The sequence below is a fragment of the Salvelinus namaycush genome, chromosome 42, assembly GCF_016432855.1.
Source record: "Salvelinus namaycush isolate Seneca chromosome 42, SaNama_1.0, whole genome shotgun sequence".
Classification (NCBI taxonomy): Eukaryota; Metazoa; Chordata; class Actinopteri; order Salmoniformes; family Salmonidae; genus Salvelinus; species Salvelinus namaycush.
The window spans coordinates 7314568-7340972 of NC_052348.1; the positions used below are offsets into that span (position 1 = coordinate 7314568).

The window sequence follows — 26405 nt, forward strand, 5'->3', positions numbered from 1 at the left end:
ACAAGCATACCCATAACATGATGCAGCCACCCCTATGCTTGAAAATATGGAGAGTGGTACTCAGTAATGTGTAGAATTGGATTTGCCCCAAACATACACTTTTTGCCCTGAATACAGTGTTATTGCTTTGCCACATTTTTTTTACAGTATTACTTTAGTGCCTTGTTGCAAACGGGATACATGTATTGGAATATTGTTATTCTGTAGAGGCTTACTTATTTGAACTCTGTCAATTAGGTTAGTATTGTGGAGTAACTCTAATTTTCTTGAGCCATCCGCAGTTTTCTCCTCACAGCCATTAAACTCTGTAACTATTTTTAAGTCACTACTGACCTCATGGTGAAATCCCTGGGCGGTTTCCTTCCTCTCCGGCAACTGAGTTAGGAAGGACTTTGTCTTTGTTGTGACTGGATGTATTGATACATCATCCAAAGTGTAATAACTGCACCATGCTCAAAGAGATATGTCATGTCTGCTTTAAAAATATATATATTGAAATAGCTATAGGTGGCCTTCTGTGCGAGGCATTGGAAAACCTCCCTTGTCTTTGTGTTTGAAATTCACTGTTCGACTGATGGACCTTACAGATAATTGCATGTGTCGGGTACAGAGATGAAGTCATTAAAAAATCATGTTAAACATTATTGCTGAACTTATTTAGACTTGCCATAACAAAGGGGTTGAATACTTAATGACTTAAACATTTCAGCTTTTAATTTTTAATTCATTAGCAAAAAATTCCACTTTGACATTATGGGGTATTGTGTGTAGGCCAGTGACAAAGAAATTAATCATTTAATGTATTTTAAATTCAGGCTAACACAAAATGTGGAAAAGGTCCAGGGGTGTGAATACTTTCTGAAGGCAATCCTGACCCTGGACCCTAGATAAGATAGACTGGGCTAACACAGCAAACCTTTTAGGCCAATAATATGCAGTTTTTAAATGTTTTTTGTTTGCTTTATAATCGTGAGAGATATTAGTTATACATAGATAGCTAACAAGGTTAGCAGTCTTTTCTCAAAATGAACCTCATTGTACTTCTACATCTGCATTGCTTGCTGTTTGGGGTTTTAGGCTGGGTTTCTGTATAGCACTTTTTACATAAGCAGATGTCAGAGGGCTTTATAAATGCATTTATAAATACCAGGCCTTTGGCATGGTGCAGGAGCAGATAGGGTCAAAGTAGTGGAATGGGGTAGTGGGTTAATGAGTGTAGGGTTAGTTGGAAGGGTGTTTATTTATTTTTAAATATATATTTGTCTTCCAATTTTTTAAAAATTATCACAAAGTATAATGGATTTATATTATAGTCCATTTGGGGGAGGTAATGCAACATATTGGATGCCAACCGCCGTTAAACTCCGAAGAAGAAGTAGTAAACGGAAGTAAACAGTGATCAAGAAAACGTCAGCGTTTTAGCAAAATGTTTTACTCATTTAATTGCATAGCATCACATACTTATCCCATGTAGTCTTTAATTCGAGACAGGACTTGACTGATAGCATCTAACAATGGCTAACGTGAACAGTATGGTTTTTCACACTCAAATAGCCTCCATCATGGAGGTGCTAGCGAATGCAGCCGTGGCAGAGATCTGTAAAGTCGTAGACGACGACTATGAAGTGTTTCGTTTGGAAATAACTCAAAGCCAGAAAGAAAACAGGGCATTGAGGAGGAAACTACAGCTACTGGAAATGAAAGTGTCACGGGAGCGCACAGAGAAGACTATGCGAGAGCGCGTCCTCGCCAGTCCCAGAAGTGTCAAGATCCTCGACCGATACAGAGCAACGGCAAGAGGTACATTTTTCAGAATAGCCCTGGCAATATGTGGAAATTATGTTCACGCTTTCATAAAAGCATGACACCTACAAATGTGCGTTCGTAAATTCACTCTGTCTATCTACTCCGATTTCAGCGCACTCTCGTCTGGGTGTGCCAGAGAGGGCAGAATAACTGATGTATTTACGAACGCGCAACACCGGTTAAAAATGACCGGTGTCAGTAAACTTCGGCAAAAAAAGTGATTCTATTGTTGCCAGCAGTTTGTCACCAACGCTCTAGATAAAATGAAAACAGACTAACCAGCTCTGCTACGGCGAGTAAAATGGTCAGAGTGAGGTATTCTCTCATGTGTCTGGAAGTAGTTAGCCAACTTTAGCCTGTTAGCTTGGGTGCTTGACTGCCGTTGTGAGGTCAGAACGCTCAGATGAACCCAGCTCCTCGATCAGAGCGTCCAGCGTGTGCTCCGAGAGCGAAACGTTCTGAATTTACGAACACACCCTTGGTACACAAGTAGAGTTTGTGGGCCCTGAACACATATGCAGCCATCGTAAAAAAACGCATCCTGGTGGCTTTTTTCCATTCCGCCATAACCAAATAATGTGTTTTGCATCATATCTCCATAATCTAACATGATATTACAGAAAAGGTGTGTTTTGATCCCTATGTTTTGATGGTCAATGACTACAAGGATGCCATGCACAACCTCAAACCTCATTTTGCTATTCCACCATAACCAGACAATGTATTTTCCGTAATATCTGCGGAACCAAACATAACACAGAAAATGTGATTTAAAAATAAAAAAATACACCTACACGGCCAAAAGTTTGTGGACACCTCTTCAAATTAGTTGATTTGCTATTTCAGCCATACTCATTGCTGACAGGTGTATACAATTGAGCACACAACCATGCAATCTCCAAAGACAAATATTGGCAGTAGAATGGCCCGTACTGAAGAGCTTTGACTTTCAACGTGGCACAATCATAGGATGCCACCATTTCAATGAGTCAGTTCGTTCAATTTCTGCCCTTCTACATTTTACATTTACATTTTAGTCATTTAGCAGACGCTCTTATCCAGAGCGACTTACAGAGTGCATACATTTTATTACATTTTTACATACTGAGACAAGGATATCCCTACCGGCCAAACCCTCCCTAACCCGGACGACGCTATGCCAATTGTGCGTCGCCCCACGGACCTCCCGGTTGCGGCCGGCTGCGACAGAGCCTGGGCGCGAACCCAGCCCAGCCTGGGCGCGAACCCAGAGACTGGTGGCGCAGCTAGCACTGCGATGCAGTGCCCTAGACCACTGCGCCACCCGGGAGGCGCAGTGGTCTAGAGCTGCTAGAGCTACCCCGGTCAATGGCCCCGGCAACGGCTCAGCCACGAAGTAGTAGGCCACACAAGCTCACAGAACGGGACTGCTGAAGCACATAGAGCGTAAAAATCGTCTGTCCCCGGTTGCAACACTCACTACCGAGTTCAAAACTGCCTCTAGAAGCAATGTCAGCACAATAATTGTTCGTCGGGAACGTCATGAAATGGGTTTCCATGGCTAAGCAGCCGCACGCAAGCCTAAGATCACCATGCGCAATGCCAAGCGTCGACTGGAGTGGTGTAAAGCTCGCCACCATTGGACTCTGGAACAGTGGAAACGCGTTCCCTGAAGTGCCAGGAGAACGCTACCTGCCCCAAATCCATAGTGCCAACTGTAAAGTTTGGTGGAGGAGGAATAATGGTCTGGGGCTGTTTTTCATGGTTCGGGCTCAGCTTCTTAGTGAAGGGAACTCTTAACGCTACAGCATAGAGACATTCTAGACCAGGCCTGGGCAACTCCAGTCCTCAGGGGCCTGATTGGTGTCACACTTTCCCCCCATCCCTAGCAAACACACCTGATTTAAACTAATTGCATTTTTATTAACTGAAGATCATGATCATGAAGATCATGATTCGTTTATTATTAGGTGTGTTGGCTAGGGCAAAAGTGTGACACCAATCAGGCCCCTGAGGACTGGAGTTGCCCAGGCCTGTCTAGACGGGCCTGTGCTTCCAACTTTGTGGCCACAGTTTGGGGAATGCCCATTCCTGACAATGCCCCCATGCACAAAGCAAGGTCCATACAGAAATGGTTTGTTGAGATCGGTGTGAAAGAACTTGACTGGCCTGCAAAGAGCCCTGACCTCAACCCCATCGGAAACCTTTGGGATGAATTCCGACTGTGCCCGATCTCACTAATGCTCGTGGCTGAATGGAAGAAAATCCCCACAGTAATGTTCCAATATGTAGTGGAAAGCCTTCCCAGAAGAGTGGATGCTGTTATAGCATCCACTCATCAGCATCAGGGGGGCAGAACAACAGATCTATGATTTGATATTTTTTTACCTTTATTTAACTAGGCAAATCAGTTTAAGAACAAATTCTTATTTTCAATGACGGCCTATGAACATTGGGTTAACTGCCTGTTAACTGCCTGGTTCGATGAGCAGGTGACCATACTTTTGGCCATGTAGTGTATGCTTTGATGGTCAAGTACAACATCATAAACAGTTCCGATAATTATATAATGGTGGACTGGCATGGGTAAGTATCCTATGAAATCGCCATTTCTCACAACATACACCATAGAATATTATTTCAACTTTTTTTTTTTTTTTTAAATACTTGAAAGTGATTCCCAGTTTAGGGAAAATGCGGAATCAACCATTTTTTTGATTCTGCTTTCCTGAAAATGTATGCATAGAGGTAGGCCAATATTGGACTAAAGGAGCCTAATGTTGACCAAAAAGAAAGACAAATCAATTTTAATCCCACTTTAACACAAAATGGAAAGAAATCCAAGAGGTATGGACTTTCTATACCCTCTCTAAGTGGTTCCCTGTGCTTTCTGGAGTGAGACGGGGGCCACTATTCTCTTCCTTATTACCATTGACCGGATCATGACCAAAACCACATCATACAAATCCAGAGGTATTGAGTGGACCCTCTTCTCCCAGATGGAAGATCTCTAGCAGTGTTTTCCACAAGCACATGGAGTAGCCAGCCAATGAAGTAAATAGCCCAAATTATCTTAAATTAAAGGTTACATTTAAAATGAAATGTGTGATAGGCACTTTTTCAAATTACTAAATGGGTCTCTAAAATAAACCGAACAGATGCTCAATTAAATTCTGGCTTGTCAGTAGCTTACCGAATCGCATCGGAAAGAGATCCGTTCATATGCATCCCTAATTTGCATACTGGTAGGCATTTTGACGATTATTTGCAGATAAATTCTGTAAACATTCAACGAAAAATCCTCCTCGCTACAGGAACAAATCGGAGAGAGAGCCTCACTCTGGTCCAAAATATGATAAACGTAAACGGATTGAATTGTTTAACGTCACTGTCTGGCAAGTCCTGATGGACTTCATATCGACAATACGAACGAATTGTTTAATTGACTTGTCCAGATGCGATACCATGGACATAACTGCTTTGTATGAGTTATGAATGTCAGGGATATGATAGACTTTATTCAGTCAGTTCGACACCATTTATAAACTAGTCAAGTTTGCTCCAATTAAAGCACAGTAAATAGCCTATGCGGCACCACTCTGTGGCTGCATATGAAACGCGAAATAAAATAAACGTGTCAGAAAACAATAGGCTAAGTGGATTTCGACTCATCGTTACCACATTATGGGACGTGCAAATTCACTCACAACGACGAGGAAGGAGCATCACGCAGACTGTCAAACCAGCAGTGTTTCCCGGTCATTGCTTACTTTGTGACTGACAGGTGCCGGTCCTATCAACAGAAAACTAGAAGATGCATATCGTTTATTCTAGCGGGACTTTTTTTTCTTCCTGACTAGCGAATTGAAAAGTAGCCTAGTTAATTTAAGTGGGAAAAAAAGTAGCTGGGTGAAAAATAGTAATCGGCTGTAAAGCTGGCGCTAGTGGAAAACACTGTTGTGGACCAATGTTTCCCAACCCTGGTCCTCGAGTACCCCCAACAGTACAAATTTCTGTTGTAGACCTGGACAAACACACCTCATTCAGCTCATTGAGGGCTTGATGATTAGTTGTCAAGTTGAATCAGGTGCGCTTGTCCAGGGTTACAATACAAATGTGTACTGTCGGGGTGCTCAAGGACCAAGGTTGGGAAACAATGCTCCAGACAACAACCTCTCATTGTGCATTTGTCCAACTCGTCCCATTTTGGAGGTCTGAGCAGAACAGCCTCGAAACAAATGTCCAGCTATAATACAACAGCAATGTCAAATCTGTTCTGTTGTATGGTTTGGAATGTTCCCATGTTGTCAAGAACTTGAGACGGATGTAGTCTTTCAGCAGTGGTTGTCTCAAGAATCGGCCGAAGGAAATACAACAGTACGGTTATACAAGAAGACCGGTTGACCAAATGTCACAACACATCAAGAGACAATGACTTGTCCACATTCTCAGAATGCCCAGTTTTGACTCAATTTGGACTAATGTCCCAAAGAGGATGAAGTGGAATGACTATGTGCATCTATTAGAATTAGATTTGTCAGCCTATGTGGACAACTCTCTGGCTAGAGGGTCTCGTACACTCTGATCTGCGAAGACCCTGTTGGTCATCCATGCCATGAATCTAGCCTAAAATGAATATCTGTATAATGGATACGTACTGTATACTCTACCGTACTCTGTCTAAATTGACAACTGGTCTGGCCTAGATGGTCACATGCACTCCAACCTTCAACCCGTTACATCTAAAGGAGGTTCCTTCCATCCCCCCCACCACATTGCTACTGCTTGCTCTTTGGGGGTCTAGGCCAGGCTGTTGTGAAGCACTCTGACAGTCATTGTTGTGAAAAGGGCTATATAAATGAGTCTGTATTTGTTGATTGATGTCCAGCCCCAAAGCATAATTTGTTGGCGGATTTGCTCCTTTTCTGTTTCGTTCTTCATGGACATCTCAAAATGAACTTGATTGAGGTTATCTTGAACGTTAGTGCGATCATTAAGGAGAATTGTGTGCGCCTAAATGGAAATGTTCTCTCCTGAAATATGATTTGAGTGGTGGGTGGCATTTGGGACCGACAAGCACTTGAGATGGATACGTGCCCTAGAAATCCCTGGGTCCAGACAAATCGAAAGGTCCTTCTTGTGTTCCGTGAATTCACACAGGGTCACACAGTATCCGAATTCACAACCAGGGAGTAAGACGACTGCAGCAGACAACTGTATGGCTCTGTATGACACAGAAATAATATATTGTGTATGTTGTCAGAATCTGCGCTTTTCAGTGGCTTTCTTCCCATGGCAGTCCACCATTATATAATAAACGGAACTATTTATGATGTTCTACTGGGCATCATTATAATCCTTGACCATCAAAACATAGGTGTAGATGTCACCTTTTCTGTGTTAATGTTTGGCTCAGAAGATATGACACAAAATACATTTAGTTATGGCAGAATGAAAAACTGCCGTTTTTGCGATAGCTCCATATCTGAACTAGAGGTCGACCGATTAATCGGAATGGCCGATTTAATTAGGGACGATTTCAAGTTTTCATAGCAATCGGAAATCTTATTATTATTTTTTTTTTACACCTTTATTTAACTAGGCAAGTCAGTTAAGAACACATTCTTATTTTCAATGACGGCCTAGGAACGGTGGGTTAACTGCCTTGTTCAGGGGCAGAACGACAGATTTTTACCTTGTCAGCTCGGGGATTCAATCTTGCAACCTTACAGTTAACTAGTCCAACGCTCTAACCACCTGCCTCTCATTGCACTCCACGAGGAGCCTGCCTGTTACGCGAATGCAGTAAGAAGCCAAGGTAAGTTGCTAGCTAGCATTAAACTTATCTTATAAAAAACAATCAATCAATCATAATCACTAGTTAACTACACATGGTTGATGATATTACTAGTTTATCTAGCGTGTCCTGCGTTGCATATAATCGATGCGGTGCGCATTTGCGAAAAAGGACTGTCGTTGCTCCAACGTGTACCTAACCATAAACATCAATGCCTTTCTTAAAATCAATACACAAGTATATATTTTTAAACCTGCATATTTAGTTAATATTGCCTGCTAACATGAATTTATTTTAACTAGGTAAATTGTGTCACTTCTCTTGCAACAGAGTCAGGGTATATGCAGTAGTTTGGGCCGCCTGGCTCGTTGTGAACTGTGTGAAGACTATTTCTTCCTAACAAAGACAGCCAACTTCACCAAACGGGGGATGATTTAACAAAAGCACATTTGTGAAAAAAGCACAATCGTTGCACGACTGTACCTAACCATAAACATATGCCTTTCTTAAAATCAATACACAGAAGTATACATTTTTAAACCTGCATATTTAGCTAAAAGAAATCCAGGTTAGCAGGCAATATTAACCAGGTGAAATTGTGTCACTTCTCTTGCTTTCATTGCACCCAGAGTCAGGGTATATGCAATAGTTTGGGCCGCCTGGCTCGTTGTGAACTAATTTGCCAGAATTTTACGTAATTATGACATAACATTGAAGGTTGTACAATGTAACAGCAATATTTAGACTTAGGGATGCCACCCGTTAGATAAAATACGGAACGGTTCCATATTTCACTGAAAGAATAAATGTTTTGTTTTCGAAATGATAGTTTCCGGATTTGACCATATTAATGATCTAAGGCTCATATTTCTGTGTGTTATTATATTATAATTAAGTCTATGATTTGATAGAGCAGTCTGACTGAGCGGTGGTAGGCAGCAGCAGGCTCGTAAGCATTCATTCAAACAGCACTTTGCTGTGCCTCAAGCATTGAGCTGTTTATGACTTCAAGCCTATCAACTCCCGAGATTAGGCTGGTGTAACCAATTTGAAATGGCTAGCTAGTTAGCGGGGTGCGCGCTAATAGCGTTTCAAACGTCACTCGCTCTGAGACTTGGAGTAGTTGTTCCCCTTGCAGAGGGGGCCACATATTTTGTGGAGCGATGGGTAACGGTGCTTCGAGGGTGGCTGTTGTCGATGTGTTCCTGGTTCGAGCCCAGGTAGGGGCGAGGAGAGGGACGGAAGCTATACTGTTACACTGGCAATACTAAAGTGCCTATAAGAACATCCATCGTCAAAGGTATATGAAATATGTTCTGAGCATGAAACTTAAACGTTAGCTTTTTTACATGGCACATATTGCACTTTTACTTTCTTCTCCAACACTTTGATTTTGCATTATTTAAACCAAATTGAACATGTTTCATTATTTATTTGAGGCTAAATAGATTTTTATTGATGTATTATATTAAGTTAAAACAAGTGTTCATTCAGTATTGTTGTAATTGTCATTATTACAAACAAATAAAAACATTTCAAAATCAGCCGATTAATCGGTATCGGCTTTTTTTGGTTCTCCAATAATCGGTATCGGCGTTGAAAAATTATAATTGGTCGACCTCTAATCTGAACATATTCAGGGTCCCAAAGTGTACCAAGTTTCATGCTTTTATGAAAAGGTGAACATATCACCTAAAGTTTGGCACATATCAACTGGACTACATGGCAGAGCCTGTGGGGCCTATAGCCCCGTTCTCTTCTGAGCATGTGTAACTTTAGATGTGTTAATGATATATGGTTAACCAGAATTAGATCTTGGTCAGTTTTTGGATAGTATGCAATAATTCCCCTGATTACTTAGCTATCTTGCGCAAAGACATTATATCATATTCTAACCAGATTCATGTTTAATGCATTTTCTATTATTTCCTCAATGAAAACAATATGATGCATGAAACATAATATCGATCTATAAATAGTATATCAATAAGTTATGCTAAGTGTTACCTTACATCCTTGCCAATTGTAGACAGTGTACAGTAGTGTTGAGCATTGACAGTAACTAACTTAACCACCGCTTTTCCACCAATCACTCTCTCAGGTGAAGGACATCTCACTGGAGGCCACAGGAGCTTTGTGAAGCCAGCGGGACACAATACATGGAGAGATGACCAACCAATCACTGTTGATGAGGGGAGTGGAACCTCAACCCAGCATGTTATTGTGATAGAGGTTAGTGTTACATCAAATTTACAGTACATCAAATGTGGCCAGTTTATTTCAGAAAGGTTCCCTTCGGCTATTCACTTGCCATAGTGGAGCTTGTGAGACTTCCCTACGACATTGTTATACAATACAACTCATGTACCGGTAATAACCTCTTCTCTTCTTATGTCAGTCTGCAGAGGCTGCAGGTCCTGGGGTCAAGCAGGAGAGGTCTGAAGGACAGGAGGACGTAGGTCACTGCAGAGACATCCAGACTGGATCGCCCCCTGAAGCCACGGAGGACCTCGCTGCCGCCACGCCCAGGACCCGACGCAGCATCATGGAGGTCAGTGGAACGCTGAACGCCGTCCTCAAGTCCGAGACAGACAACGAGACTTTAACTGTAACACACAGCCTCTTACACACAGGATCTGACCACAGATCAGACCCAGAGAGACTTTGTCTGGGGAGACTGGGCTGTTCTCCTGCTCCTGGCTCAGAGTATTTACCAGTATTTCACCAGAGCCAGAAGACGGTTCATTCCCGTGGAGATGGTGATGCGTTAGACACTGAAGTTGATGATCCGTCTTGTTCTTACGCTACAGAGATGGACCATGGCAACATATCCTTGGGTTTAGAGAGACAGACTGATCTGTCTAGAGGGGACTGGAACCGGTACAGTAGTAGTGTATACTCTGAAGGGTGCCTAGATAAGAAAGGGGAGGGTCTGGTTGTAGATGACGTGACTGTGAAAGTTGAGAGTGATGCTCTTCTGATATGGAATGCAGACGAGACTCACTTAAGAGAAGGACACTCTCAGGGCATCAGTAGTGATTTCTTAGACTACAGGGAAAGCTTAGAGACAAATCTAAATGTCCCAACCCACTCCTCTTTACACGTGTTCAGGGATCGCGACCCAGTGTCCACGTCGATGGGGCCTTCCGATTCACACAGCCACATCCTTTTAGATCAGGAATTGAACTCAAACGACAGGGCTACAGACCAGACTGGGGGAGGGGGTGCAACATCAGGCAATAGTAAAGAGAAACGGTTCCTCTGCATGTTCTGTAACAAAAGCTTCAGCTGCTCCCAGAATGTGGAGATCCACCAGAGGGTCCACACAGGGGAGAAACCCTTCAGCTGTACCCAGTGTCACATGCGCTTCACCCAGGCTGGCACCCTGAAGAGGCACCAGAGGGTCCACACAGGGGAGAAACCCTTCAGCTGTACCCAGTGTCACATGTGCTTCACCCAGGCTGGTCATCTAAAGAGGCACCAGAGGGTCCACACGGGAGAGAAGCCGTTCGCCTGTACGCACTGCAGGAAGAGGTTCTCTGAGAGGAGATGCCTCAGGATACACCAGCAGAAAAACCATTCCACTCTATAACATAGAAAGTGTTGGATTTGGGGTTAAACTTGGAACATTGTTATACTCAGAAGTATAGGAACATTAGTTACAAGAGACATGAGGGGTGCCATAATGAAGTTTGGGAGGGGCTGAGTGCAGGGAAAACAATCGCATGTGACAGTACTGGTAAGGGGAGAAACCGTTGAAGGCTCATATCACTTAGTTCCCTGCTTAGCAAGAATGATGCAATGTTTTGAGATGAGGAGACTCCACCCAAAGTGGAGTACCACCACAGGGGAAGCCATGACTGTGTCGGAATTACAGCTGTATCGACCCTTTGGGAAGAATTAAACTTGGTTAAGCTTCTCTAGTGTCCGTGAGTTATTCACTCAAAATTAGAACATAACAAAAGTAACCATTCCACTCGATAGCTTCTGACGTTTAGATCAGACCCTGCATTCAAGGTAGACTCTGCGAGATGACATAGATGTACAAAGTAAACAGCAGCAGTGGGTCAATTTCCACAACAACTAAGGAGTGTTGAAGTGCAAGGCTCAGACATTGTAGGATATATAAGTCTAAAAAGTATATTGCATAGTGTTTGTACTGTGTAGGCCAGTGTTTACCAACTCCAGTCCCCCAACAGTACACATTTACATTGTAGCCCCGGACAAGCACACCTCGTTCAACTCAGCGGGCTTGATGATTAGTTGACAAGTTGATAGTGCTACAATAAAAATGTTTAATGTTGGTGGTACTTGAGGACTGGAGTTGGGAAACACTGGTGTAGGCTATATGATGTTCACACATGCCTAGTACATTACTTCCATTCAACATGTTTTTTCCCCCAAGACACTTTATCAAGTTCATGCAGATGTTTAATTGAGACGTGTATGTGTGGTTTTCAGATGGTGTATTTCAAACTTGTTTCTGTTTAATAAACACCTACATGGGACTTTTCATTCTAAGACTTTCATTGAGACTCTCTTTAATATACATCACATCTGATCGCACCCTTTTCTGCATAAACATGACAGCTCTTTATAACCAATATACACTTACTAAATATACCTACACACTAACAAACACCTACTGTACATGTCAAAATAGTTTAGTCAGATGTTGGCTGACTTGACTTATCATAGCTGACTCATATTTACCCACAACATCATATTTATATCCATCATGATGGGTTTTACAACAATGAAGTCAGTGTAAATACAGTATAGGACTCAAACATAGTGTGGATGGGTAAACACTCCAAAAAAAATGAAAGTATGTTTATCAGTGTGTGTGTGTCAGAGTAATCTGTATTACCTCTCTTCCAGGAGGAGGAGGGTCCAGAGGTGCTGCTGGTGAAGGAGGAGGGGTATGAGGAGGGTCTGGGGAACCCTGAGGGGCCCATGGTCATGGAGGACAACCAGACTACACCTCCTCCTGAACCCACAGAGGAACCAGCTGAGCAGCACAGGATCACACACAGTCTCACTGAGGTGAGCCCACTGAACTACTGTCTGAAAGGTATTAGGTCAGTGTCTATATCCACAAAGTCTCTGAGTAGGAGTGATCTAAGATCAGTTTTGCCTTTTAGATCACAATGAATAAGATTATATGGAAAGATCCTAGATCAGCACTCCTATTCTGAGACTCTTTGTGGATACGGGCCCAAGTCCCGATGAATTTTGTCTTAAGTGTGGGACCATGTCTTTGAATTATCAAACCATTAAAGACTGTCAAGTAATCAAATCAACTAACATGTTTGCATAGTACTCATAGCAATCCCTCATTGCCCAATCAGAAGATTCTCTATAGCAGGGTGCTCATATCAGATTTCTTGATCCAACATCCTCTCACTCTGTATCTCTTATAGTCAGTAGACATGGAGGAGGGGAAGCCTGATCTGCTGCTGGTCAAAGAGGAGACAATAGAAGACGAACCAGAGAGCATTGATCTGCTGAGTGGACTAAAGATGGGGGAGCAAGGTAAGGGAGAAATACATACAGTAATAGATCTTCAATGGGAATAGTGATGCACCTGGCTATTTGTTCTTCATTTATAAAATGAAATCAACACAACTTATGTTTACATACAATGTAAACTTGACCTGGTAATTGACCAACAAAAAAACCCATGTAGAATTCTGACAAAAGCCCATTTTATAACCTCTTCCGTTAGGTGGTTGGCTGGAGGCTAACAGAGATTGGGCGGCCAGCTTGGTTTCCCAGACCCAGGCGGGTCCAGCCAAGAATCCAGGGGACAACATCACTGAGCAGGCCAGGACCAGAGGTGACATAGTGAAGGTCAGTGGATGGGACAGCGTCCTCAACTCTGGGCTGGGGTACAACACTGTTAACCACAACCAGAAACAGACAGTTGAACACAAAACAACATCCAAACTTGGTCTCCATGACAACAGACTGGCTGAGACCAGGGCGAGGCGTAGATTTGGTCTGCGAGGACGTGTTCTTATTCGGCTGGAGAGAACAGACACAGAGTTGGTTAGCGATGCTCCCTCCTGCTCCTATAGTTGTGATTCAGAGAGACTGATGGCGCTTCAGGTTAACCCCCTAACAGGCCTTCAGCCTGCCTTCTATAGGATCTATCAACTGGAACATGGACCCTGTGACAACACAGACACTCCCTGGCCTTCGTCCTCCTCACACTCTCCTAATGTTAAACAATGCCAGTGCCTCAATACTAAATGGCTACACAAGCCCATTCACAAATGACAGTAGTAATAGTAACGCTATCAGTAGATCCAGTGGCAAAGAGAAGCGCTTCCCATGTTCATTCTGTGTGAAAGCCTGGATATCCACCAAAGGATGCACACGAGGGAGAAATCGTTAGGCTGCCACTTGTGCCGGGCCAGTTTCTCCCACTCCTCCAACCTGAAGTGGTACCAGAGGGTCCACACAAGGGAGAAACTCGACAGCTGCCCCCAGTGTGAGAAGAGGTTCTCCCGTCAGCACCAGCTGAAGATGCACCTGAAGGTCCACACTGGAAAAATGCTGTTCCCCAGTACACACTGTGGGAAGAGGTTCTCAGAGAGGAGCTACCTCAGGATACACCAGCAGAAAATGCACACGGCCCATGTATAGAGTATAGTGACATGTAGTGTAGAACTAGTTAGTTTGTAGTTAATTCTATTGGTTTGGGATTTAGTAGATTACTGGATGAGATGAACTGAGGAAATAATGAGTATGATGAGGCAGAGTAGAGGATATGGTTAGTGTCCTAAAATGCTTCACTAATGAGTGTCATGTTTACGTAATGAAACGTCCCTTTTTCAGGACCCTGTCTTTCAAAGATCATTCGTAAAAAATCTTCACAGATCTTCATTGTAAAGGGTTTAAACACTTTCACATGCTTGTTAAATGAACCATAAACAATTAATGAACATGCACCTGTGGAACGGTCGTTAACTAACAGCTTACAGACTGTAGGCAATTAAGTTCATAGTTATGAAAAATGTGCAATGTCTGTACTGTGAGATGCCTAAGATAGCGCTACAGGGAGACAGGACGGACAGCTGATCGCCCTCGCAGTGGCAGACCACGTTTAACAACACCTGCTCAGGATCGGTACATCCGAACATCACACCTGCGGGACAGGTACAGGATGGCAACAACAACTGCCTGAGTTACACCAGGAAGGCACAAACCCTCCATCAGTGCTCAGACTGTCCGCAATAGGCTGAGACTGAGAGAGGCTGGACTGAGGGCTTGTATGCCTGTTGTAAGGCAGGTCCTCTCCAGACATGACCGGCAACAACGTCAGCTATGGGCACAAACCCACCATCGCTGGACCAGACAGGACTGGCAAAAAGTGCTCTTCACTGACGAGTCGCGGTTTTGTCTCACCAGGGGTGATGGTCGGATTTGCGTTTATCGTCGAATGAATGAGCGTTACACCGAGGCCTGTACTCTGGAGCGGGATCGATTTGGAGGTGGAGGGTCCGTCATGGTCTGGGGCGGTGTGTCACAGCATCATCGGACTGAGCTTGTTGTCGGATCTCAATTCCATTGAACGTCTGGGACCTGTTGAATCGGAGGGTGAGGGCTAGGGCCATTCCCCCCCAGAAATGTCCGGGAAATTGCAGGTGCCTTGGTGGAAGAGTAGGGTAACATCTCACAGCAAGAACTGGCAAATCTGGTGCAGTCCATGAGGAGGAGATGCACTGCAGTACTTAATGCAGCTGGTGGCCACACCAGATACTGACTTACATTTGATTTTGAACCCCCCCCCCCCCCCCCTTTATTCAGGGACACATTATTCCATTTCTGTTAGTCACATGTCTGTGGAACTTGTCAGTTTTACTTGTCACCGGATTGTAAAGCCCTCTTGTTTTAATGTGTTATTTTTGTATCATTCCAATGGCTCTATATTGTTAGGTACTTGATTCACATTGTTAGAGATGGGCTTGATTGTGGTTAACATTTTAGAATGTCATGTTTCTGTGTGTACAGCAAAGAGTTTCTTAGATAAACCTTTATGCTCTTCTGTTCAATTTGTGTTTACAGTCTGTAGTCCATGAAGACCTGCTGATATCCGGTGTTACTGGTGGGAGAGACTGGGCAGGTGAGGTGGCTGGTCACAAACCATGGCCCCGGATCCGAACCATGGATCAGGAGCCGTCACTCTTCCTTCCTGAATCGGAACCAGAACCCAACAACGAGGGACAGAGACTCCACCACACAGAACACAACCAGTGGACAGGTGGACTGAACAACCTCAGTTCTGGTGGTCATCAGAGTGACAGAGACTCCAAACAGGGATCCAGTCTGCAGCACAGGCCCTTCTCTTCACAGTCTCAGTGCAGGGATGGAGCTAGGCCTGGGGCTGATAGAGATAGACCCTCCTGTTCCTATGATACAAACACCGCAGTATCGATGATGAACAGAGCAGGTCACCCTGGGCTTCAGCCTTCACAGATAGTGGTGGGAGACCCCCCTGGTGGTAGTCTTTCAGGAAGTCTGTCTTCTCCTTCAGGGTCTCATCTAATGCCTAGTGGGGTCTGGGTTCATAGAAGGCCTAGGCCTGAATCTGGGTCTAGTCTTCCTCCAGGTTACCCCACAAATACAGACAGGGTCAGGATGAGCGTTCACCACGAGACGTACCTAGCCTATAACACAGCACACAATCCCAACAACACCCAAACAATGGCTAGAGGTCAAGGAGGGAGCTCAAACACTAACCCCCTGAGGGTGGTGGCTCCTGCTTCTACCTCATCTGGTGTCATTGGGTCACAACATGGGAGGCAGAGTATTAAGACAGACGCCGACAAGCCGTATGCCTGCCCCACGTGTGGGAAGCTCTTTGCGAAGACTAAATATATGAAGCAGCACCAGACCGTTCACACCAAGGAGAGGCCCTTCAAGTGCAAACTATGTTACAAGAGCTTCTCCTTCTTGAGTTACCTCATCAGACATAGGCGTGTCCACAACAGGGAGAAATCGTAGCTATTCTTTAGCTGAAACATTATAGTTATCATTAAGTGTACTGGGGTCAAAGTTTTTTGGGGATTACTGGGTCCTTTAGTTGATCATCTGGGGATGCTCACATGATACAGGCTTGTTGTTTGGTGTGCTGGCATAGCCAAAAAAACACTGAAATTAGCAAAAAACTAAGTTGTTTTCATGAATTTTTACAATACCCTAAATTTTTTGGACTTCGTACCTGTGGAACCTAGTGGAAACCCTTTAAAGCTCGGTCCTTGCCCTCCGGGGTCCTTGCTATACGGAATCCTTGGGATGTTTGCCTTTTGTTCTATTCATAACAAATGAGTTATAACACCTTTAACACATTATTTGGCATAGTCAGGTTGTACCTGTTCCTTTCTGTACTAAAAAGGTGATAATAAAACATCTGTTAATAAATGAGAAATCATTTCCTTTTGATAAAGTTTACAAATTATTTGCTTGTTTATCATTTAGAATTTAACATGACTTTAATTTCATTGGCTTCCTTCGGGAGGGGGGGGGGGGGATTCCTGAAAACTTTGTTTTTTGCTCATTTAAGTTTGGGGGTTAAGATACATTGTAGAAATAGGGGTTTAGCCATAATTATTACTTTGTGGCTGTGGAAACTAGTAACGACCGCTTTAATGACACTGATCATGAATAGGAGGTTTGATGTGTAGTGTGGGCATTGGGATGGGTGGAAGAAGTGGGGCCTAAAAAGGGTAATTGTGTGTTCAGACTCTGCTATTAGCCTGGTCGTGCTGAGAGAAGGTTAGTCAAAAGGCATGCTCAGACCTGATAACAGCTGTTTAGGGCACTTTATAGGGTGGGGCAGAAAGGGAGTAAGATAGGTTTTCTGTGGGTCCCAGCTCATGTTGGGGTAGGGAGAAATGAGGCAGCAGAGGAGGTAGCGAAAGCAGCTGTGAAGGAGGCGGTGCATAAGGTGGTCCCATTAGGGGTTGATGGAATGTACGAGCATCATAGCAGAGGGGTTGACCCAGGAGTGGCAACGTGAGTGGGAGAGAGAGGAGCGGGGAAGGAAGTTTCTCTATCCAGAATTCTGAGAGGGAGGTCGGGTATCTGGGGTGTGAAAGGAGGGATGGGGTTCTGTTGACAAGGCTGAGGTTGGGTCATTGTGGATTGGGTAGTGGGTTATTGTTAGTGGGGAAACACCCAGATGGGAAGTGTGAGGAATGTGGTGAGGTAGAGATTGAAGTATGTCCTGTTATATTGCTGGTGGTATGCTGAGGATAGGAGGCCATTTTTCTGTGAGCTGACTGTTGTGTAACTGCATTTTTGCCTGTAACAATTTTGAGCTAGCACTTTGACTTCTGATGTAAAAAAGGCTTTATAAATACATTTGATTGATTGAGCTCAAATAATAGGCAGATCGAAATAACAAGGAAGCTGTTGTCCTTTCTCTATTCCACGGGCCTGCACCTACTGGTGTGAGGCTATTGGATATTTAAATGTGTAATTTGCACTCTGACCTGAGAAATGCAGCGATACAGCGTCTAGTCTGCCGGAAATGCACAAGAAGAAGGTTTGATGTGTAATGGAGCAGTATCATATTTCAATGAACAGCACACATACCTTTTCATTTAACCGCACCCTTTGAGCTATGATTCCAACCAATAAGATCCTTTCTCTTCAGTGTAAACAGAAGTGAGGTTGTGACTCATAGGCGCAAGATGGCACAAGCAGGAGGAGGTGTGGATCATAAAGATAGATAGAGGACTCGTCTTTGTATCTGTGCCATTATAGCGTCTGACAGCATGGAAAACAGAGCAAAGCAGAGTTAGGAAATAACACGTCCAGTGCTGTGTATGTCTCCTCGTCTTATAGGAGAACGTTTGTTGAAGAGGAGCGGAACAAGTTGCCAAATCAGAGTAATCCATTTGAGATTTCCAGACTGGTGGAAAGAGTGATGGTAAAGTGAATTGTGTGTGGGTTATGAGAAGTGGACTTGTTCTGATTTCTTGCACTTCAGAGGAACAGAAGGAGCGTGTGTTGTGTTTCACCTGATTTCGAGAAGGTTGCCATGTCATACGTGGCTATTCGGAGCAGGGCACCCCTCAAGGGGGTAATATCTGTCGTCCACAGGAGGCTGCGGAGGGGATAACAGCTCATAAATGGCTGGAACGGAGCAAATGGAATGGCAAACATGGAAACTGACTTTGATACCATTCCACTGATGCCGCTCCAGCCATTACCACAAGCCCGTTCTGCCCAATTAAGGTGCCACCAACCTCCTGTGCTGGAGTCTTGTGGGAAATTGATGTTGCAGAAATAAAATGTATCCATGGAGTGATTGATGCACGTCGGATGAATGGAGTTTAAAAATATTAATTTTTTAATTTTTTTAACGAGTCCATCCGTACCCAAGTACAGTTGGGGTATATGAATTACCATGTCAGAGGGTTTATCCAAAGACCAATGCAGTGTAATCACTGTAGAGGTTATGGACATGTGGAAAGTGTCTGCAGAAGGGAAAATTCGAGATGTCCATTTTGTGGAAGAGATCATCTCATGTGTTGTAAACGTGAGGAGCACTTGTTGCAATTGTGGTGGGGATCATGAAGCGACATCTTAAGAATGGCCGGTGAGGGTGGTTGAGGATGAGGTGGCTGAAGTCAGGGACAACCAGAACATTTCATATGAAACAGCTGTAAAAAGGATTGAGGGATCTAATGGTCCTGAAGAGCCTATGGTGGTGAATACGCCTTCTCTGCAGGCGGCAGGGGTTGCCAGACATTTTACATCTCAAGAAGGTGGACTTTGTGGCCTTTATAACTATGGTGGTTAACGGCACTGCCAAAGTGGAGAGGAAGTCCAGGAAAATAGCCATTGTGGATGTGGCAGAGCAGTTCCTGGGACTGGAAGACTTCTCAGCGGAGGAGATGCATGGAGTATTGTCACGAGCCATACCACCCTCTCAGGCCCTAGAGCCTGAGAGAGGAGATATGAAGCTGAAGGATGGAAGTAGTGAGCTTTGTTTTTGTTAATGTATTATTTTTTGTTTTGTGGATTAAGTTAGTTTTCCTACATCACATATGGATCTTGTTTTTTCAACCCCGTCCAGTTGGTGGCAGCAACACACCTTATTGGGGAAAAAACACACAGAAGAAGTAGTAGTAGTAGTAAACGTAAGTGAAGACTCAATGTAGGAAGTGGATGTTTTGTTTGAAACTGATGGCGTTGGATGAAGTGGCGTCCGTGAGAATAACAAGAATTGGGGTTATTTTGTTTGTGTGTGTCCGGAGCAGACGGAGCGTGCTTTGCAACTCAAAAAGATATCGGATTGGAATGTGTCGCGTGTGGATCTTCAAAGCAGGGCGCCTATCAAGGGGGTTCTCTGGGGTGGCACTAGAAGTGAAATCAAAAGATATCACTGAAGAAGTAGATGGAATGGTTGGTGCACGCCGACTGACCTGCATGGTTAATGGATTGAGGAAGCCCACTCCATCCATTCTATTGTTCTTTGAAGAAGAGTCTCCCTTCTCACATATTTGGGTTATGTAAGAGCCTTTGTGCCTAAACACATGCAGTGTGATAAATGCAAAATATTTGGATGTAAGTGTACACTATCGGTCAAAAGTTTTAGAACACCTACTCATTCAAGGGTTTTTCTTTATTTTTACTATTTTCTACATTGTAGAATAATAGTGAAGACATCACCTATGAAATAACACACCTATGAAGACATCACCTATGAATCATGTAGTAACCTGAAAAAAGTGTTACACAAATCAAAATATACACTACCGTTCAAAAGTTTGGGGTCACTTAGAAATGTCCTTGTTTTTGAAAGAAAATCATTTTTTGTCCATTTAAAATAACAAATTGATCAGAATTACAGTGTAGACATTGTTAATGTTGTAAATGACTATTGAGGCTGGAAACGGCAGATTTTTTATGGAATATCTACGTAGGCGTACAGAGGGCCATTATCTGCAACCATCACTCCTGTGTTCCAATGGCACGTTGTGTTAGCTAATCCAAGTTTATCATTTTAAAAGGCTAATTGATGATTAGAAAACCCTTTTGCAATTATGTTAGCACAGCTGAAAACTGTTGTCCTGATTTTAAGAAGCAATAAAACTGGCCTTGTTGAGAATCTGGAGCATCAGCATTTGGGGGTTCGATTACAGGCTCAAAATGGCCAGAAACAAAACTTTTCTGAAACTCGTCAGTCTATTCTTGTTCTGAGAAATGAAGGCTATTCCATGAGAAATTGCCAAGAAACTGAAGATCTCGTACAACTGTGTACTACTACCTTCACAGAACAGCGCAAACTGGCTATAACCAGAATAGAAAGAGGAGTGGGAGGCCCCGGTGCACAACTGAGCAAGAGGACAAGTACATTAGTGTCTAGTTTGAGAAACAGACACCTCACAAGTCCTCAACTGGCAGCTTCATTAAATAGTACCCGCAAAACACCAGTCTCAACATCAACAGTGAAGAGGCGACTCCGGGATGCTGGCCTTCTAGGCATCATTCCATATGTGTTATTTCATAGTTTTAATGTCTATACTATTATTCTACAATGTAGAAAATAGTAAAAATAAATAACCCTTGAATGAGTAGGTGTTCTAAAACTTTTGACCGGTAGTGTATATAGACGGGATGAGTTTCAAAAAATTATATGCCAGATGGTTAAATGCTGCAATTGTGGTGGCGAACATGCGCCCAAATTCTTGAATTGCCCCGTTAGGGTGAAGGAGACAGAGGTGGCAGAAATAGGGCTGTCAGGGAGAAGGGAGTAACATTTTAGAAACAATGGTAGTTCGATTAGAGACACTAGTGAATGTTCCTCGCCAACAGAGAGATCCTTACATGATAAACAGTGACTTGCAATGGTTATAAACTGCACAGAGCAAACAGAAAGAAAAATCTAAGAAAATAGTAATCATTGAGTGCGACTCAACGTTTTTTGGAGACTTACAGCAGAGACATTACAAGTAATCCTGTCGATGAATGTTCCGCTCTCACAGGCCCCTGAGCCTGTGTAGGAATGCGATTTGGACTATGATTGAAGGAGTGGGATGGGTTTTTGATTTATTTCACTTTTTGTATGACGTCGTCGCCCTCCGTCCCATTTGGTGGATGCCAGATACAGCGAGAGGCTCAGAGATATAGAATCAGTCAGGATGTTTCGTATGCAGAGGATGTAAGACAGATTGGTGTGACTACAGTGCGGAATGTTGGAGCTTCCATGGCTGCTCCTGTACTACAGTAAGTGGACCTTATGTTGGGGTTGGTGTTTCTGCTGGTCCTGGAATGGTTTCTCGACCTGTTCAGAAATCTTGCGCTCATGAATGTGCCCTGTCAAAGGACATTTTGATAGTGACAAAAGTTAACCTTACCAATGAAAGCTATGACATCAACATGACTCGGGTTGTGGAAAGCAGAAATGCTTGAAGGTTATTGTGGAAAAGGCAAAATAGTTATTGGGGTTAACAGATACTGTTGAAATGGTTGTAGACATGCTGAATAATCCTACGGGTGGAGGAGGGTTAGTAGGGCTTTCCCCCCCCCAGTTATTTTTTCTTAGTGCATAATTAGGTAGACCATGATTGATGCACACTCCAGCACAGTAGGTGGCGGCATGCACCTTTAAACCTTTGTTTGCGGACCGCAATGATATCATAGAAGACTAAGACGAACGGAAGTGAACAGTGACCAATAACTATTTCCACGTTAGCGTTTTTATTGTTAATATTTAGATGTGTATTACCACCCTGGAACGCAATATGACTTAACTGCACAGTATCACATACTTAACCCATGTAGTTTTTTATTCGCGTTGGAGACAGGACTTGGTTGATATGTTATCTAGGTAACGCTAGCTAGCTAGCTGCTAACAATGGCCGGTAACTCTAACGGTATGGTATTTCACACTCAAATAGCCTCCATCATGGAGGTGCTAGCGAATGCAGCCGTGGCCGAGATCTGTAAACTCGTAGACGACGACTATGCAGTGTTTCGTTTGGAAATAAGTCAAAGCCAGAAAGAAAACAGGGCATTGCGGAAGAAAGTACTGGAACTGAAGGTGGCACGGGAACGCGCAGAGAGGACAACACGAGAGCGCGTCCTCGCCAGTCGTGTCAAGATCGTCGACCGATACAGAGGAATGGCAAGAGGTGCATTTTGCAGAAGGCTGCATTCATATTGTAACGACCCTGGGTTTATAAGCGCGGAAATCGACTCTGCCGTTTGAGCATGCTTTTGCGGCACAGTCGATAGCGCGCCGGACCTCGGGCTAGGAGGTCGAGGGTTCGAGACCTGCTCCCTGCCTGTTTCATTACATTGGTGTCAGAAGTGGGATCGGACCTCGCATCCACGACAGTGCGTGTGCTTGGCCGGTGAGCGCGTTCCTGTAAGACGTAAAGTCGCAAGCTAGCGCGAGGACGCGCTCTTTGAAAGGAGGGAGTAGTGTAACGACCCTGGGTTTATAAGCGCGGAAATCGACTCTGCCGTTTGAGCATGCTTTTGCGGCACAGTCGATAGCGCGCCGGACCTCGGGCTAGGAGGTCGAGGGTTCGAGACCTGCTCCCTGCCTGTTTCATTACAATATATACGGCAGTGCCTTTCGCCCCCTTGCCCTATGCAAATGTATTCAGATGTGTTACCCTGAATTTGGTATTGGTCAGTTTTTGGATTGTACGCAATAATTCCCCAAATTACTTTGCTATCTTGTGCAAATACACAATATCATATTCTAACCACATTCTTGATTTACTGTATTTCCTATTATTTCCTCACTGAAAACAATATGATGCATGGAACATTATACATTAATCAATAAATAGTATATCAATAAGTTATGAGAAGTGTTACCTTATCATTGCCAATTGCAGACTGCCAATGGTGTATAATATAGCATTGACAGTAGCTAACGCCAGGGTTTCCCAAACTCAGTCCTTGGGGTGCACGTTTTGGTTTTTGACCTAATACTACACAGCTTATTCAAATTATCAAAGCTTGATGATTAGTTGATTATTTGAATCAGCTGTGGAGTGTTAGGGCAAAACCCAAAATGTGCAACCCTTGGGGTCCTTAGGATGGAGTTTGGGAAACCCAGAGTTAACCTCACCACCTCTTTTCCCCCAATCACTCTCTCAGGTGAAGGACCTCTCACTGCAGGCCACAGGAGCTTTGTGAAGCCAGCTGGACACAATTCATGGAGAGTTGACCAACTAATCACTATTGATGAGGGGAGCGGAACCTCAACCCAGCAAGTTATTGTGATAGAGGTTAGTGTAATAGTGTTACATAAAAATGTGTTACTTTATAAATTAAATGTGTCTTTTTATTTCAGAAAGGCTGCCCTTAGCTATTCACTTGCTTACATGTACATCCTAATTTATCTGCCATAGGGGAGCTTGTGAGACTTCATTACAACATTTATCAAATTCTACTCATGTACCGGTAATAACCTCTTCTCTTCTTGTGTCAGTCTGCAGATGGAGAGGCTGCTGGTCATGAGGTCAAGCAGGAGAGGTCTGAAGGAGAGGAGGACCCATGGCACAGCAGAGACATCCAGACTGGAGTAGCTGGAGCACCCCCTGTAGCCACAGAAGACCCCACCACCGCTCCAGCGCAGCCCAGGACCAGATGCAGCATCACGGAGATCAGTGGAACGCAGAATGCCGTCCTCAAGTCAGAGACAGACACCAAGACATTAACTGTACACACAGGATCTGACCACAGGTCAGACCCAGAGAGACTGGGGCTGAGGAGACTGGGCTGTCCTCCTGCTCCTGGCTCAGAGTATTTACCGGTATTTCAACAAATCCAGAAGATGGTTCATTCCCGTGGAGATGGTAATGCGTTAGACACTGAAGTTGATGATCCGTCTTGTTCTTACGCTACAGAGATGGACCCTGGCAACATATCCTTGGGTTTAGAGACACAGACTGATCTGTCTAGAGGGGACTGGAACCAGTACAGTAGTAGTGTATACACTGAAAGTTGCCTAGATAAGAAAGGGGAGGTTATAGTTGTAGATGAGGTGACTGTGAAAGTGGAGAGGGATGTTCCTCCCACATGGAATGCAGATAGTCACCAAGGAGACAGACACTCACAGGGCAGAGACTTCTTAGATTACAGGGAAAGCTTAGAGACAAATCCAAATGTCACGACTCACTCCCCTTTACACGCGCTCAGGGATTGCGACCTAGTGTCCACATCGATGGGGCATTCCGATTCACACCTTTTCGATCAGGTATTGAACTCAAACGACTGGGCTAGAGCCCAGGCTCAGGAAGGGGGAGCAACGTCAGGCAATAGTAAAGAGAAACGGTTCCTCTGCATGTTCTGTAACAAAGGCTTCAGCTGCCTCCAGAAGGTGGAGATCCACCAGAGGGTCCACACAGGGGAGAAACCTTACAGCTGTAACCAGTGTGAGAAGAGGTTCTCCCGCCAGGACCACCTGAAAAGGCACCAGATGGTCCACACAGGGGAGAAACCCTACAGCTGTACCCAGTGTCACATGCGCTTCGCCCAGGCTGGTCACCTGAAGATGCACTTGAAGGTCCACACGGGAGAAAGGCATTTTGCTTGTACGCACTGCGGGAAGAGGTTCTCAGAGAGGAGCTACCTCAGGATACACCAGCAGAAAAAACATTCCACTCTATAAAATAGAAAGTAACATTCCACTTGATAGCTTCTGGCGTTTTGATCAAACCCTGCATTTAAGACAAAGATACATTTTCATCAGAAATTTGGGATAATGAGAGTAACACATTTCAGTGTTGAATATTCCTGGGTAGGATATTGCATCCAGACGTGTGAGATATATAAAAGTCTGTTTCATATTGTTTGTGCTGTGTAGGCTATATGGTGGTCACAAATTTTCCCAAGACACTTAATGAAAAAATGTATTCCGTTCATCAAGTTCATACTGACTTTTAGTTGAGACACGTGTATGTGTGTTTTTCATATGGTGTATTCAGCTCTTGTTTGTTTAATAAACACAAAATGGGACTTTTCATTCCAAGACTTTCGTTGAGACTCTTTAGACCCACACATTAAAAAGCACCTACTGTACAAGTCAAAATACTTTAGCCCGGTTTGTCTGACTTTTGATTTATCATTTCTGACTTGTTTTTACCCACAGCATCATTTATGTCCACCGTGATGGGTTTAACAACAATTTAAGAAATTCTGTATCTACGGTATAGGACTCAAAGGGTGGAGGTCAGAGACCTGGCAGTGATTGTGGACATGATCGTGGACTACAGGAAAAGGAGGGCTGAGCACGCCCTGTGGCGGATGAATCAGAATTAGTTGGGTAACATAGATCATTAAGATGTCTTATCTGCATAATATGCTTATGTGGTATACTTGTTATTAGAATGTATCCCTTCGGACTCTGGTGTTGGCAGTTGCACTTCTTCCCTCAGCTGGGGCTCAGTCACCTGGGGCCCAGAGAGGGGAGAGTTCAGGCTTGTCTTTCACATGTCCCTGGTGCTATGCAGAATATCAGAAAGGGAAGAGGACAGGAGGGAACATTGTCTTCATATGTGAATGTGTCTTTACCTATTCTAAACCATGTGAAGGGATGGCGTGATTAGTGGGGAACCAATTACTTGTCTCCACAATGTCTGTGCGCCAGTCACTCCCTCCTTTGGCATTGGGGGATGTGTGTGGTAGTGTCTGGAGTTGACAATTGATTTATGCCATTGGTCGAGTTGGTGTTTTTGTGCTAGGAGTAACAGGAACAAGATAGGAACTTCGTCTTAGGGACCAAACTGAACGATAATTTATAGCGAATGCTATCTGGCTACGGGACACTCCTTTCTCATTT

The 26405-nt window shown here is 43.8% G+C and overlaps 3 protein-coding genes across 5 annotated transcripts in view; all 3 read left to right on the forward strand.

Annotated features, from left to right (window-relative positions):
* LOC120034814 (zinc finger protein 19-like) overlaps nt 1–26405 on the forward strand; it is a 295463-nt gene that overhangs the window by 65789 nt on the left and 203269 nt on the right. The window contains exons 1-3 of one of the 3 annotated variants that reach the window (XM_038981455.1): nt 780–1800; nt 9684–9814; nt 9981–12493. The exons of 1 other annotated variant lie outside the window; for it this stretch is intronic. In XM_038981455.1, the coding sequence (XP_038837383.1) occupies nt 1515–1800; nt 9684–9814; nt 9981–11174 (1611 nt within the window). In that variant the 5' untranslated portion in view covers nt 780–1514 and the 3' untranslated portion in view covers nt 11175–12493. Of the gene's footprint in view, nt 1–779; nt 1801–9683; nt 9815–9980; nt 12494–26405 lie in introns of those variants that run through there. One more of the 3 variants, XM_038981454.1, reaches the window with a different exon arrangement.
* On the forward strand, nt 13084–17025 carry LOC120034870 (zinc finger and SCAN domain-containing protein 22-like). Its single transcript, XM_038981521.1, has 3 exons — nt 13084–13117; nt 13311–13435; nt 15656–17025. Exons 1-3 carry the CDS (start codon nt 13105–13107, stop codon nt 16592–16594), a joined length of 1077 nt encoding a protein of 358 aa, XP_038837449.1. The 5' UTR covers nt 13084–13104; the 3' UTR covers nt 16595–17025.
* On the forward strand, nt 22261–25592 carry LOC120034842 (zinc finger and SCAN domain-containing protein 22-like). The gene is made up of 3 exons (XM_038981489.1): nt 22261–22737; nt 23720–23850; nt 24054–25592. The coding sequence occupies exons 1-3, from the start codon at nt 22461–22463 to the stop codon at nt 25233–25235; spliced, it is 1590 nt and encodes a 529-aa protein (XP_038837417.1). The 5' UTR covers nt 22261–22460; the 3' UTR covers nt 25236–25592.

Excerpts from the sequence above, each read along its gene's own strand:
- LOC120034870 (XM_038981521.1), top strand. Across the intron at positions 13,436-15,655 it reads CCAGAGGTGACATAGTGAAG|TCTGTAGTCCATGAAGACCT; the intron begins GTCAGTGGATGG and ends TTGTGTTTACAG.
- LOC120034842 (XM_038981489.1), top strand. The coding sequence starts at position 22,461 with ATGGCCGGTAACTCTAACGGTATGGTATTTCACACTCAAATAGCCTCC. Across the intron at positions 22,738-23,719 it reads ATACAGAGGAATGGCAAGAG|GTGAAGGACCTCTCACTGCA; the intron begins GTGCATTTTGCA and ends TCACTCTCTCAG. Across the intron at positions 23,851-24,053 it reads AGCAAGTTATTGTGATAGAG|TCTGCAGATGGAGAGGCTGC; the intron begins GTTAGTGTAATA and ends TTCTTGTGTCAG.